This window comes from Phalacrocorax aristotelis, chromosome 1 (assembly GCF_949628215.1).
Source record: "Phalacrocorax aristotelis chromosome 1, bGulAri2.1, whole genome shotgun sequence".
NCBI classification, from domain to species: Eukaryota; Metazoa; Chordata; class Aves; order Suliformes; family Phalacrocoracidae; genus Phalacrocorax; species Phalacrocorax aristotelis.
In genome coordinates, this window is record NC_134276.1 from 19,248,943 (window position 1) to 19,264,027 (window position 15,085).

Genomic DNA, 15,085 nt, shown 5'->3' on the forward strand with positions numbered 1-15,085 from the left:
CCCCATAGAAATTATAACATCCTACCCAGGATATCATTTAACTGACACCCTTCCTCCAAATTTCTAAAGACTGGTGGAGAACAGCAGCTTCACAAAATACTTATTCACTGGCTTTGGCTTTCAGGAAGCTGATAAGATAGATGCAGATTTGGGTACAAGAGCTGTGTTTTGTCTCTTCAGGTGCAGTAGGAATAAGAAACCCCAGTCTTGCCAAAATCATCCTTACAGAGCTGCCAGCTGGTTATTAGGTTTCATTATGTTGTGTTGTGTTTCTTATTTAACAGAAAGATTCTTGTGATAACAGAGAGTGGATCCGGATGGTTCATGACTCTCATGGCTCCATAGAGCGTTCCTCAATCTGTCAAGCCAGGGACATCAACAGCAGAGGGATTTTTACCATCTCAGCACCTCAAAAATTCAGGGTAAATATTCTCCACACTTTGAAGAGTGCTTTCAAGGGGTTTGTTTCTGCCCAAATAAATTAACATTCTTGAAATCCATTTCCAGGGAGTATGTAAGATAGCCAATAGAACTCTAGTCAGGTTTGAAAGAAGCACAAACTCATGTCATATTTTCCATTAAGCCTTGGTTGTTTTCAAGGCAAAACAGGCTTTTTGTTTTGTCCTCAGGGAGACAAAGAAGAAATATTTTAATACAAGAAAAAAAAAAAAAAAAAAACAACCAAAGAATTCACCTGATCACTGAGAAACTTAAAAAAGAAAAGGGAAAGATTTAAAATAAAAACATCTATTCTATTGTTCAAAGAGACTGGTGCTTCTTGCAGCATACCCTGAAAGAGTGAGCCCTGCACAACAGAAGAGGGAAGGAATGAACCACATCTTAAGACATGGGAAAACTTGATGTTTGGCTATGATATGCAGGGATGCACTACTGCTATTCCTGAAGGCCTGTTGCACAAGGATGGGAATTACACAGAGAAGAGGCAGAGTGGGGCTGATCACAGAATCACAGAATCACAGAATTGTAGGGGTTGGAAGGGACCTCTGCAGATCATCTTGTCCAACCCCCCTGCTTGAGCAGCGACACCTAGAGCAGGGGGCACAGGAATGCATCCAGGCAGGTTTTGAATGTCTCTCCAGGGAAGGAGACTCCACGACCACCCTGGGCAGCCTGTTCCACTGCCCTGGCACCCTCACAGGAAAGTTGTTTTTTCTCATATTGAGGTGGAACTTCCTGTGTTCCAGCTTGTGCCCGTTGCCCCTTGTCCTGTCATTGGGCACCACTGAAAAGAGCCTAGTCCCATCCTCCTGACACCCTCCCTTTAGACATTTATAGGTATTGGTGAAATCCCCTCCTCATTCTTCTCTTCTCCAGGCTAAACAAATGCAAGTCTCTCAGCCTTTCCTCATAAGGGAGGTGCTCCAGTCACCTGATCATCTTCGTAGCCCTCCGCTGGACTTGTGCAAGGAGTTCCACATCCTTCTTAAACTGGGGGGCCCAAAACTGGACACGGTTCTTCAGATGAGGTCTCACTAGGGCAGAGTAGAGGGGGAGGATAACCCCTCTCGATCTACTGGCCACAATCTTTTAATGCACCCCAGCATACCATTGGCCTTCTTGGCCACAAGGGCACAGTGATGGCTCAGGGTCACCTTGCTGTCCACCAGCACTCCCAGATCCTTCTCAGCAGAGCCACTTTCCAGAAGGTCAGCTCCCAGCCTGTACTGGTGCATGGGGTTGTTCCTCCCCAGGTGCAGGACCTTGCACTTGCTCTTGTTGAATTTCATTAGGTTCCCCTTGGCCCAGCTCTCCAGCCTGTCCAGGTCTCATTGGATAGCAGCACAGCCTTCTGGTGTATCAGCCACTCCTCCCAATTCGGTTTCGTCATCGAACTTGCTGAGGTTACACTCTATCCCTTCGTCCAGGTTGTTGATGAATATATTGAATAGAACTGGACTCAGTACAGGCCCCTGGGGAACACTGCTAGTTACAGGCCCCCAACCAGGCTCTGTCCCATTGATCATGATCCTCTGAGCTCTGCTGTTAAGCAGATCCTTTTACCTGCTTTCCAGGCTTCCCTTGAGGACTGTGTTTCAGTGCTACTGCAGGAGGACACCACAGAGGAAACACCTCAGACAGATCAGAATGCTAAAGAATATAACCTGGCTCAGCTCACAGAGCTCCAGAACAAGCTTATGTTGATCACCACAAAAGTTGAGCAAGGCAGAGAGGAGGCAAACCGCTTCCTAGAGGTAAGCCACAGTACAACACCAATATGTGCTTGGAAAACAGTGTCCATAAAGCTTGTGGTTTTTGCTAGAATTCTTTCATGGAGACTCATGCTTGACCTTCAGCTCTGACTCTTCAGGTGTAGAGGTAGCAGACTCCCAGACCTCACATGTAAGGCAAATTAGAAATACAGACATTCCCTTGGATGGTGATGGTGCAATGTGTAGAAGACCAACCCTCTGAGGTCTTTGCCTCACCTGCACGTTAATGATGTGGATACCTCCACCCAAGCAAGCCATCTAAGCTCCTGCTGCAGTGAATAAAGAGAAACAGGACACTCCAGGGGTGTGATGGAGGTCACCCTAATGTGAGCACCCACCACAAGCCAGGTGCTTCACATACCAAAAATGCCTTTTCCTTATTTGCTATACAAGTTGTTTATTCAGAAGCTGTTTGAAATAAGATGTTCTCTTACATACCTGAGGAATCATCTCAACTGCTTGCTGTCTACTTCAGTCAGCACAGCACTTCATCAGCAGATGAAGAAACCTCACAAGGGCCAAGTATCTCAAAGGTGGTGATTCTGAGGGTAGGTTACAGCTTATAATAATCTTTAGTGGTGGGATTTGCTTGCTACCTGAGCTGATGGAGCTGTTCTTCCTCTATGGACCCCCTTCTCCCAGTAAACATGTGCTAGTTACCATGGAACTGGCATTTTTGAAGAGTAGTAGAAGTCTTCCAGGAAAACATGCACTTCTAGAGCATGTCCTTGGCCAAGGAATATATCGTGAGAAGGAGATGTACATAAAAATCGAGCCAAATCCTTTTTTTTTTTTTTTGTTTCGTTTTTTTTTGGTTTGTTTGTTTAACAGGTTTTAACAGATCTTTGGAAGAAAACATAACATGAGAAGTATTCAGCAGTTGTTGAAAACATATTATAATTCATTTCCCTGTTCTGTCTGTGGCATGTTACAGATCCTGGGAAAAGTTCAAATGGTTGGAAAGTTGTACCTGCAGCTTCTCAGTGTTGGCAATATCCTCTTCATAGACTGGAAGGCTGACATTTACTGTAATCCCCAACACAGAGTAAAAGTTTACACAGAATTTGGAATTGCTGGCATCCTTGTTCAGAGCACTAGACCTATCCTGGAAGAGCTGGACGGCCTTTGCAAAGCAATGGAGCACTGCCTGGTAGAGTGGAAGAAATATCTGGAGACTCAAAGGGACACCTACTATCATCTCAACCTGTTCACTGCACACCAGCTCTTCTGTTTATGTAGCCAACTGGCTAAAGCCAACAATAGTGAAATAGAGCCACAGATTCTTAATATGCTTTCTGTCATAAAGCATGACATTAAAGCAGAGGATATTAGAAAAGCCCTGGATCAAGCCCTCATGATTCCACTTGACTCTGTCAACACATCAGCAGGAGACAAGGAGTCTGTTACCTGGCACAATTATGTCATTCGTTTTCCCCAGCTCATCAAAAGCCTGGCTGAATCTGGCTATGATACGTCAGTGGCAAAGGCAGCCCTGCAGAGCTGCCTTCCGGATTCTGACATTACAGAGCAGAAGCTCATGAATTTTGCCTTTGAACATGGCGATGACAAGGAAGAGGTTGAAAATCTGAGCAAATTATATGATGAGCAATGTGAAGCCTTTCTGCAGAAATCAAGGAAGTTTAAAAACAAGAACAGAGATGTTAACCAAGCAGCTTTTAGCACCCTTGCAAAAGATGAAATGGCCACCTCCTTTGAGAGTTTGCCATCCATCTGTGACAAGGTGAATCTGCTCTGGGACGCTTACTGCAAGAAATTCACTGGCCTAGTGTCAGACAAATACATTGGCTTGGATGTCTTTGGTGAAACACTGAAGCAATTAGCAGCTCTTGAAACCACATGTATCAAGAGAAGTTTACCAGTTGGCCTTGAAGCCAGGAAACCTTCTCTCATCATGTGTAAAGAAGAGGAAATGTTACTATACATGCTCTCCATTTATGGACACACCAAGACAGCACCTCTCCCAACGTATGATGAGGTCCTGGTGTGCACACCCAACACAGAGGAGGAAGAAGTAGAACTGATTGTTAGGAGAGCTCTTTCATCTGATTCTCAAAACCAGAAAATCTACTGCTTGCTGGGTGCTGAGAAATTAGCCTACAAAGTTTCCAAACAACTGGAGTCCCACTTCTTCCACCTGGTGCAATCTTCTACAGTCCCTGACTACAGGTTCATTATCTTTTGCAATGCCAAAGCTCACAATTCTTACATTATTACAGCCTTCGACACCTACAAAGTTACTATCCCATGCTACTCTAAGACAGAAATCCAGGCATACCTGAGCACACATCTCAAAGTGCCTTATGGGACAGCTCCTGTTGCTCAGGCCTTCGAAGAGCCCTATCAGCAGAACATGAAGTTCGTATTTTCAAATCAAGCAGGAATGGGTAGGTGTTAGTAGTCCTACTGTGGGTCATGTTTCAAACCAGGAGGCCTTGAGAGGAATGTGGCATGCAACAGAGAGCCCTCACATGTGTTTAGTTTTGGGTAGTGAATTTCAAGAGGGATTTTAGGCCGCCTGGAAAGAGTCCGAATGGGAATTACAATGCAGTCTAGAAAACATGAGCTTTGAGAAAGCCACAGTTGTCCCATCTAAAGAGAAAAAAATAATGGTGTGAGACTCTGGGGAAGAGCAAGAAACAAGACTCTCTCCATGGGATAAGCTGGATCATAAGGATGGGAGTCAGTTTCCTAAATAAGCCCAGATGACGTCTGAAAGTCCATATGGTAGCCCAACTGGCCTCCACCTGCCATTCCAGAATGGAACAAGTTTTCTGTAGGCGCTTTGTAAGCGTCAGCAGGATGCCTCCTGCTTCCAACCACTTCTGAAGCCTTTTAAGACATGTCTCTTTAGACAGTAAGGTTTTCTGACATATTGTAGGGTACATCTGAGGTAAGCTGGTCAGGATCCAGGCCTTCTGGCTATGTATGTATTGGTAACATCAACGGGGCTGGAGTGGGGGCATGAGTTCTGTCTTGAGATGGGCCATACTGCTAAAATTATGAGCATAGACCTGGAGGATATCCCTCATGTCCCTCATGTAACTGGGATCTGGTCCCACGTATTGTTCTAAAGAGGTTGTTGAGAGATTGCCACTCAGTTTGGAGGGAGTTCAGATGTCTGGAGAAAGACTGTCCCGTGCATGTGAAAGGGCAGACTGATTCTGAGGGTGAATCTCAGCCACCTCTTCTGTTCCTTAGGGAAGTCTCTCTTTGTGGACAACACCCTACAAAAGATCCGTGACCGGCTGGGTGATTTACCAGTGGTTCACAAAACCATTAGGCTGATGGAGTCAGAGATTGATTTCCACTTTCTTCTGGAGGAGCTACTCTCTGTTGAGGAATTCCCAACTGAAACTCAGCCCACCGTCTTCCATATTGATGTATCACCAGCGGTGAGAGTCTTTGTCTTGGTGGTTGAACAAGGAGAGTCCAAGACCTCATGAGTTTTTTAGAGGAAGATATTTGCACAGCCTCTTGTGACAGCTTATTCTCATCTACAGTAGTAGCAGGAGGTGCTTAAAAGTTAAAGTGAACAACAGTACAGTTTGGAAGCTCAGGTGCTTGCATTTGCCTTGTTTCATGCTCACAGGTGGGAAAGCTGTGTGAAATGGGTCCTATTTCATAAGAGCAATCTTTCCTCCTACAGTGGTATCAATCAGATTGTAAGGCACGGGAGGCTGGCTGAATTCAAACCAAGTGATCAGACATAGAAGCCCCCATATTAGGGAGGGCACCCCACTGGACCTGTTGTTTGTGAAAAGAGAAGGACTTGTGGGTGATGTGACAGTTGGAGGTTGTCTTTTGCACAGCAATCACAAAATGATAGAGTTTTCGATTCTTGGAGAAGTAAGGGGCAGGGTGGGGTGTGGGGGTGGGGTGGGATGGGGGCAGCAGAACTTCTGCCTTGGACTTCCAGAGGGCAGACTTTGTTCTGTTTAGAAGATTGGTTGACAGAGTCCCTTGGGAGGCAGTCCTGAAGGGCAAAGGAGTCCAGGAAGGCTAGACATTCTTCAAGAAGGAAATCTTAAAGATGAAGGAGCAGGCTGTCCCCATGTGCTGAAAGACAAAATGGCAGGGAAGAAGACCGGTCTGACTGAACAGAGTGCTTTGGCAGGAACTCAGGAGAAAAAGGAAGGTTTACGACCTTTGGAAGAAGGGGCAGGCAACTTAGGAGGACTACAAGGATGTAGTGAGGTTATGCAGTGAGAAAATTAGAAGGGCCAAAGCCCAGAAACACTTAATCTAGCTATTTGCTGTAAAAGACAATTAAAAAAAAGTTTCGATAAATACCTTTGCAACAAAAGCAGAGCAAAGGAGAATCTTCATCCCTTATTAGATGCAGGAGAAACATAGTGACAAAGGATGAGGAAACAGCTGAGGTACTTAATGCCTTCTTTGCCTCAGTCTTTAATAGTAAGACCAATTGTTCTCCGGGTATCCAGCCCCCTAAGCTGCAAGACAGGACTGAGAGCAGAATAAAGCTCTGCAGAGGGACCTGGACAGACTGTATTGATGGGCCAAGGCCAATTGTATGAGGTTCAACAAGGCCAAGTGCCGGGTCCTGCACTTTGGTCACAACAACCCCATGCAACGCTACAGGCTTGGAGAAGAGTGGCTGGAAAGGTGCCTGGCAGAAAAGGACCTGGGGATATTGGTTGACAGCCAGCTGAATATAAGCCAGCAGTGTGCCCAGGTGGCCAAGAAGGCCAACAGCATCCTGGCTTGTATCAGGAATAGTGTGGCCAGCAGGACTAAGAAAGTGATTGTGCCCCTGTTCTCAGCACTGTTGAGACAACACCTTGAATATTGTGTTCTGTTTTGGGCCCCTCACTACAAGAAGGACATTGAGTTGCTGGGGCGTGTCCAGAGAAGGGCAACAAAGCTGGTGAAGGGTGGAGAAAGCAAGTCTTACGCGGAGAGGTTGAGGGGACTGGGGTTGTTTAGTCTGGAGGAGAGAGGACTGAGGGGAGACCGTATCGCTCTCCACAACTACCTGAAAGGAGGTCGTAGCGAGGTGGGTGTTGGTCTCTTCTCCCAGGTAACAAGCGATATGACAAGAGGAAATGGCATCAAGTTGCACCAGGGGAGGTTTAGATTAGATATTGGGAAAAATTTCTTCACTGAAAGAGTGGTCAGGCTTTGCAACAGGCTTCCCAGAGAGGTGGTGAATTCACCATCCCTGGAGGTATTTCAAACATGTGTAGAGGTGGTGCTTATGGACATGGTTTAGTGGTGGAGTGGGCAGTGTTATGCTTACAGTTGGGCTTCATGATCTTACAGGTCTTTTCCAACCTAAACAATTCCATGATTCTATGATTCTGTTCACAGGGAGAAGAATGGGTGGGTTCTCCATCTCACATCTAGTCTAGTACCTCTCTGGACGGGGTTTTACTTAAAAAAAAAGGTAGTGGGCTTAGGGCAGATAGTGAATCTGGATGACCTAGTCCTACCTCAGAAGACTGCAGAGCACCAAGCATCCAATCATATTAATAGTTACAGCTGTCTCAGTGTGTGCTGGAATAGAAGTCCTGCACAGGAATGGGAGCAAAACTGTAGCTAGACTGCAGGTACTACTACCTGCCATAGGTAGTGGAGTATGTGTGGTTTTTCAGACATCTCTTTCACCAGTTTTCAAGTGTTTCTTCCCTGTCAGGTGTCAACAGGTCTCTACCGGCTGCTGATTGAGCTATGCATCCTAAGACACATCCATAGTCCAAATGGCTTAGTCTGGAAGTGTAAATCCTCTCATCTTTACTTGATTGAATACCTGGTGAAAGGGAAAGGTGTTAGCAGAACAAGGAAACAAGAGGTAATGCTTTGGGGATGGGCTGCTCAGGTTGGAAGAATAGTAAGGGAGGATGTTAATGTAACTAGGTATGCACCTGCAGTAAATCTGCTAAAACCCAAAGTCTTTTTTGGGTATTTGTATGTGTATATACATATATGACGTGTAATTTAAGGTGTCTGTCTCCAGTGAAGTGATGGCTCATCTACATAGAAATAAGCAGTCCCAGCATGTGCCTACTCTGGAAAGGAAATACAAGGTGCTGTGTGGGGTTTGGGATTTGGTTGGGTTTTTTTTCAGGTCATTCCTGGTGTAACATAGACATCCCACATATTAAAAAAAAAAAAAAGAAAAGAAAAAAAAGAAGTCTGCCATATGAGAAATTAGGGAGGACACTCTAAAAGAGGAAATCAGGGATGTGATGGAGAGTTAGAACATCCTGAGTGGCCTGGAGAGGGTGAATGGGGAGCAAGCATCCACCATCTCTTCCAATACAAGACCAGGAGCATCAAACAATATTAACAGGATCAGCTTAGAACAAATGAAAAGGGGGTGACTCTTCATGGTATGGGTCATAAACCTGTGAGGTTCCTTGCCAAAGGGGGGGTGTGTGCCCCCTTTGACAGGTTGACACAGGTACAAGGTGAGTCTGGCCAAGTATTTTGAAGGGAAAGCCATTGTGGCTTACTAACTAAAGAAAGCAGATGAAGATGGACAATACCCTGTGCTGAAACCTGTCTGTCTGGCAGATCATTTGGTGGGTGGAAATAATCATGCTTGCCCTATTCTAGCTTTTCATTGGACATCCACTCAGCACCAGGACCTTACAGGTTATGGGCACGTCAGTACATATCCACCTACGAGCATGCATGCAGCCTTGGACCAATTTGATCTATATATGATTTTTCCAGCTTTCTGAACTATTTGTGTGCAGGAAAAAAAAGCTCTTGAACTGTAGGTAAATGCCGAAGACTGGGCAACCGTCCTCTATGTAATATGTGCACTCTTTATTGACTTTCTTTTAGATGTCTAGTGAAACAGAAGAAATGTTCCTGGATCTTTTTCCTGCAGTGAAATGTGTATCACCACTGCGGGTACTTGACTTGCTGGAACACCCCAGCTCTGGTCGTCTTTCTGAAATGAAAGAGGAGCAGTTTGACCAAGACAAGTTAAAGAGTGAAGCTTTCCAGAGGTCTTACCAGTACCTCAGCAGATACAAGAGAGAGGAAGACCTTGACCATTTCATCTTCATCCCTGAGAGGACTGAAGGGACAGAGAAAGAGTGCCTGAAGCTCTTACTGGAGTTCTGCGGGAGACACAACCCTTCCTGGACTGAACTTAGCAATTTCACTCATTTCCTAAACTTCCAGCTAAGCAAGTGTGAGAAATCAGTTTTCTGTAGCCCCGCAGCTGGAAAGGATTTCCAGGGGTTTAAAACATTTGTGGTAAAGTTCATGATAATCATGTCCAAGGACTTTGCTGTGCCCTCTCTTGACATCTCTGATGAAAGTGTGCCAAGTGCAGAAAATGGTGATGAGGAAAACAGCATTATGAGACAGTACCAGCTAAGACGAAAATGGGAACAAGAGTCCCACCCCTATGTAGTCTTTCATGCAGACAATAACTCCATGGAGTTCTTGGGTTTCCACATCAGCAATAGCTTGGATGCTATTGATGCCTATTCTCAAGCTGTTTTGGAAAGGAATGTTATTAAAGGTAAATTATACCGCACTTTGAAAGCCCAGCATGTTCCTTTCAATAAGAAGTTTGAAGACTTGCCCAGAACAATGCAGCTGGAGGCCCTGTGCAGAGTCTTTGGTGTGAGGTACACCCAAGATCCAGATGAATCATATCACTTGACACTGGACAACACTATGAAGATGCTTGCCATTCACCTGCGGTTCCAGTGTGGGATCCCTGTAATCATCATGGGCGAAACAGGTTGTGGAAAGACAAAGCTTGTGCAGTTCATGTGCAGCCTGCAAAGGGCAGGTAGGGACATTCAGAACCTGGTGGTGGTACGTGTCCATGGTGGCACTACTACCAAGACCATCCACAAGAAAGTTAGGCAAGCAATTGAGCTGGCACGCAACAATGACAAAAGGCACAAAGTGGACACTGTTCTCTTTTTTGACGAAGCCAACACATCAGAAGCTATCTTTGCAATCAAAGAGGTGTTGTGTGATCGCAGTGTAAATGGAGAGAAGATTCCCACAGACCGTTTAAAAGTAGTAACTGCTTGCAACCCTTACAAAAGGCACACCAAGGAAACTGTAGAGAAACTTGAAAAAGCTGGCTTGGGGTACCGAATCCAAACTGAAGACACACTGGAGAAACTGGGCTACATTCCGTTGCGGCAGCTGGTGTATCAGGTCAAGCCCCTTCCACCTAGCTTATTGCCTCTTGTCTGGGATTTTGGAGAGCTGAATGAAAAGACACAGAGCCTGTACATCAGAGAGATTGTAAAGTCCACCATGAAGAACAAGATTGCCATGGAAAATTTGGACGTGTTTACCAGTGTCATTTCAGCCTCCCAGAAGTTCCTCAGGAAGAAGAAAGATGAATGCAGAGTTGCCAGTCTTCGGGATATAGAGCGCTGCATGAGCATTGTGCTCTGGTTTTATAAATTGAGAGACCTGCTATTTCCTCAGATTGATGAGAAGTACAAAAAGAAACAGGAGCCAATCTTAAATGATGCACAAAGGGCCTTGGTCCTTTCAGTGGGAGCTTGCTATTATGTATCTCTGGAGAGCCGCAAAGATTACCTGGAGGAGGTTGCAAAATGCTTTTCTGCCCCTGCATCCCTGCTGCAGCAAGAAATCAATCTTTGCCAAGAGGTATTTCTTGATAACCTCTCCGTTCCTAAGGCAATAGCCCGCAATGATGCTCTGAGGGAAAATATCTTCATGATAGTTGTATGCATGGACCTACGAGTTCCACTCTTTCTGATTGGGAAGCCAGGAAGCTCAAAATCCCTGTCAAAAACGATTGCTGTGGATGCCATGGAGGGTAGGCGGTCCAAAAGCCAGTTGTTCAAAAGATGCAAGGAGATCCAGCTGGTGTCTTTTCAGTGCAGTCCCCATTCAAAACCAGAAGGGATCATCTCCACTTTCCGACAATGTGCACAGTTCCAGAAGGGGAAGAATCTGGATGAGTTTGCATCTGTGGTCCTCCTAGATGAGATTGGCCTCGCAGAAGACTCACCAGAAATGCCACTGAAGACACTGCACCCTCTTCTTGAAGATGGATGTGTTGATGATGAAAACCCAGAATCTTACCAAAAAGTTGGCTTTGTGGGCATTTCAAACTGGGCCCTAGACCCTGCCAAAATGAACAGGGGTCTTCTTGTATTTAGAACTGACCCTAACAAAGAAGAGCTAGTTAAAACTGCAAAGGGCATCTGTGCTGCACAGCCTCACCTTGAAAGGATAGAGTGTCTGTTCCCTTTGCTGGCAGAATTCTACTGCAAGGTCCTAGAAACACAAAAAATAGAGTTCTTTGGGCTCCGTGATTTCTACAGTTTGATCAAAATAATACTGTCCTACACCCAAGACAATAAGTGCAGGTCTCAACAGGACATCATTATAAAGGCCATTCAGAGAAACTTTGGAGGCTCCAGTGACATCGATCCTGTCAAGATCTTCCAAAACTGCATCAGTGAGATGTATCTTCCCCCTGACTTGGAAACCAGCCACACAATTCATTTGCTGAAGGAAAATATGGGCAAACAGCAGGCAGGACTTACATCTCGATACCTCCTGCTGATGACAACAAACCATGCAGCTTTACACATCATTCAGATGACACAGTTGATAGATCCTGAGAACTGTGAAATTATATTTGGCTCTGGTTTTCCACAGGACCAAGATTATTCCCAGGTATGCCAGTCTGTCAGCAGAGTGAAGATCTGCATGGAGACAGGCAGACCTGTTGTTCTTTTAAATATACACAACCTTTATGAGAGCCTTTACGATGCACTCAACCAGAACTTCGTTAGCCTGGGAGGAAATTACTATGTGGACCTGGGTCTTGGCACTCACAGAGTGAAGAGCCGTGTGAAGCAAGAGTTCAGACTCATTGTGATAGAGGAGAAGGACATAGTCTACACCCAGTTCCCCACCCCACTGCTGAACAGGCTGGAGAAGCACTGCTTGGACATGAACACCGTTCTGAACTGGCAGCAGAAACAGCTGAAACAGGACCTGCAGACCTGGGCCAAGCTGTTTGTATCCACTGACAGCAGCAAGTTCTCCAACGTTTGGTCCACGAAGCTCAGCCTCAAGGAACAGGATGTCTTCATCGGTTTCAGCAATGACACATCTGCAGCTGTTGTTTTGGAGTGCACTCACAGAAGGTCCTGGGGAGACCTTGAGCCCTATGAAGAGATAGAGCTCTCCGTTGCCAAAAGCAAACTTGTTCAGTGTGCAACCCCTGACTCCATCCTGCGCCTTAAGTACTCCCTTGTGGATGATGCTGAGCAGATCCAAGACTTGTATTTCCACAAGCAGAAGCACAACAGCCTTCTTAGTGTTTTGGAAGAGATAGTTAACCAGCAGCCAAGGAAGGAGAGGACAGCTGGACTCTGCCTGCAGGTACGTATGCCTCACCATAAAGCAGTAGAGCAGTCTTTATATTCCAGATGAGGGAGGTTGCCACACAAAGTTCCACTGTTGAACAGTGATAGGCTTCTACTTGTCCTCTTTGGCTCTGGCCCTGTCAGTTGTATTACACATGTGCCTTTTTGCCTTTTGCCTTGTGGTCCTCTGCAATCAGGGTGGGCTCTGCTTCTCCTCTTGACCCGGATGTGGTGGATCTGCTAACAGATAGGCAGTGGGTGTCAGCTCCTAACTCTGAAGGCTCTGGAGGTTCAAGGCTAAGATACCCAGGGCTTCACTCATTGCCTGCAGACCAGTGATAAACACCACTGGTGATGCTGTAGGGATCTCACCAAACCTCCCACAGGACTTTAGGTGGATGGGGCAATTCTATAGGCCCTGGATCATGCCCACTGCCCGCTGACATCTGTTTTCAGGAGTTGTTGTCTATGCCAAAGAAAGCATCCTGAACAATTTCCAGTGACTGTCACTGGAGGAGGTCAGGAACTTGTTGCACAGAGACACCTGAAAGGGTAACAGCTGAATCCCCAAACAGGATCTACAGTACTGGGAGCCCACAGCCTTGGGAGAGAGCCAGCCCAGTAGAGTCACATGTGAGGACCATTGTACTAGGCCCATAATGTTGCATGGAGAGGCTCTTCTAGCCCTCAAGGTTCAAAGCACTCATGTACGCCTCCCAGCAGGATTCCTTTGCAGTCACTGCCTCACAACATCTGAGTCGTTCCAAAGGACACAGCTCAAGTCTTAGTCTCTTCTAGCATGAGGAATCAGGTTTTTTCTGGTTGTTAGCAATGCTCCCACCCTTCTTCCCTGTAAGAAGGGCACATTTCGGAGTCTTACCTTTAGGAAGTATTTGGAAAGGTCCATAAGGGGTTCACTTCAATTTTCCCACCCTTTAGGGATGGTAATACAAAAACTACACAATATTTATCTGGAATTTATTTCCTTTTCACTGCAGGTTTCTACACATGCAAGACTTCTAAATGAGAGAGATTTAGAAGAGCTAAGGAAGACACTTAACCTTCAAAATAAAATCCACTGCCTCTTCCTAAGTCAGTTTGACACTGAATACACTTTCCGCCATGAACTCAGGTGAGGAGAGATTTCCTTCTCACCTTTATCAATCTTATAGATTGAGGTTTTGGGGAAAGGGTGCAAGGGGAAGCAGGGATAGTGGAGAGCAGAGGTGGTTTTATGAACACAGCAATAACAGACCATTTCATTGTCTGCAGGAATTTTTTTGCACAATCATCAGAAGAGAAATTGCTTCTCATCCAGTTTCACTTCGATGAGCCACAGAGAAGCAAAAGGCTTCTAGCTTGTGCTAAGTAAACATCCTTCTTTCTTTCTTCTTTCATTCTGTATTTCTTTAGTCGGGTGCCAAGGTAAGGGAAGATGCAGTGGCTAAATACTGATGGAATATAGATAGCATTGTTTGTTGTTGTCTGTTCAGTGGTGTAACTGCAGATGTTCTCATATATCTTTATGTGCGTATCTGTGTGTGCGTGCTCATGCCTGTGTTCTATAGCTTAAATTTCCAAGCCTGTGTTTCTTAATATATTAAGATAAAACATCCTTAACATCTCAGCTGTCATTTGTCTAAAAAAGCACCTTCTTCATTTTGGGACCATGCTTTATACATCCTTCCCACATTGAAAACACTGTCCCCCATCATGGTTGACTCACACAGCACAAACTACTCCAAACAGGGCCTAACGCCAGATTACTTTTTTCCCTTTAGTCATCAAAACAAAGTACTTAAACAGATATCTGGTGCCTTTTGAGACATTCTAGGGATCCAAGAGACCTCTCAGGGCTGGCTGATAGTACACAGGGCCTTCAGAAAACTTAAGCCCTTCTGGGCAACAGTGAGGGCTTAGGTCATTGACAGTAGCATCATATGAGGTTGGTCTTAAGCCCTTGAAGTATATTAGTGACATCCTCCCCCAGCCAGACACATCCTCTCTCAATATGATCCTTCTTACTCCCTTTCTCACTCTCCTACATTTCCTGTTCATATCCTTTCTTCCCCATCTCAGCTAACGTGCATATTGTCTCCCAAAATGCTTTGTTCTGGGTGGATTTGTGCTTTGTTAGAGAAGGACTTGAACCTTTCTGACCCTACTTCTAGGAAAGTCATGCTGGGTTTTGGCCTGTTTCCCCGTAAGTCCTGGACTGGTCTGTGTTGTGGCTTTTGTTGTCTAATTTGTCTGTATGTTTGTGGCACTTGTTGCTAATGTTATTCCATGATTGCCAGAAAGAACGTATGATTGGGCAGAGACCCATACGTATAACAAAACAAATTCAGATTAAAATGAAGATTCAGCCTTTAGCAGGGAGGGAAATTTGTCGTGAAAGATCTTGCTGAGGCATGTGACTGAGCCATTGCTTGGAGTGGGTGTAGGGGAGATATACAAGCATGAGTCTTGAAG

At 45.3% G+C, this 15,085-nt stretch overlaps 1 protein-coding gene across 2 annotated transcripts in view; it reads left to right on the forward strand.

The window, feature by feature from the left end:
* Positions 1–15,085, forward strand: part of LOC142052471 (E3 ubiquitin-protein ligase rnf213-alpha-like) — a 66,451-nt gene that overhangs the window by 22,451 nt on the left and 28,915 nt on the right. For both annotated transcript variants that reach the window (XM_075082628.1, XM_075082638.1), the window contains 8 exons: positions 285–422; positions 2,034–2,213; positions 3,166–4,636; positions 5,451–5,644; positions 7,906–8,061; positions 9,063–12,629; positions 13,612–13,745; positions 13,886–13,981. In XM_075082628.1, the coding sequence (XP_074938729.1) occupies positions 285–422; positions 2,034–2,213; positions 3,166–4,636; positions 5,451–5,644; positions 7,906–8,061; positions 9,063–12,629; positions 13,612–13,745; positions 13,886–13,981 (5,936 nt within the window). The remainder of the gene's footprint in view (positions 1–284; positions 423–2,033; positions 2,214–3,165; positions 4,637–5,450; positions 5,645–7,905; positions 8,062–9,062; positions 12,630–13,611; positions 13,746–13,885; positions 13,982–15,085) is intronic.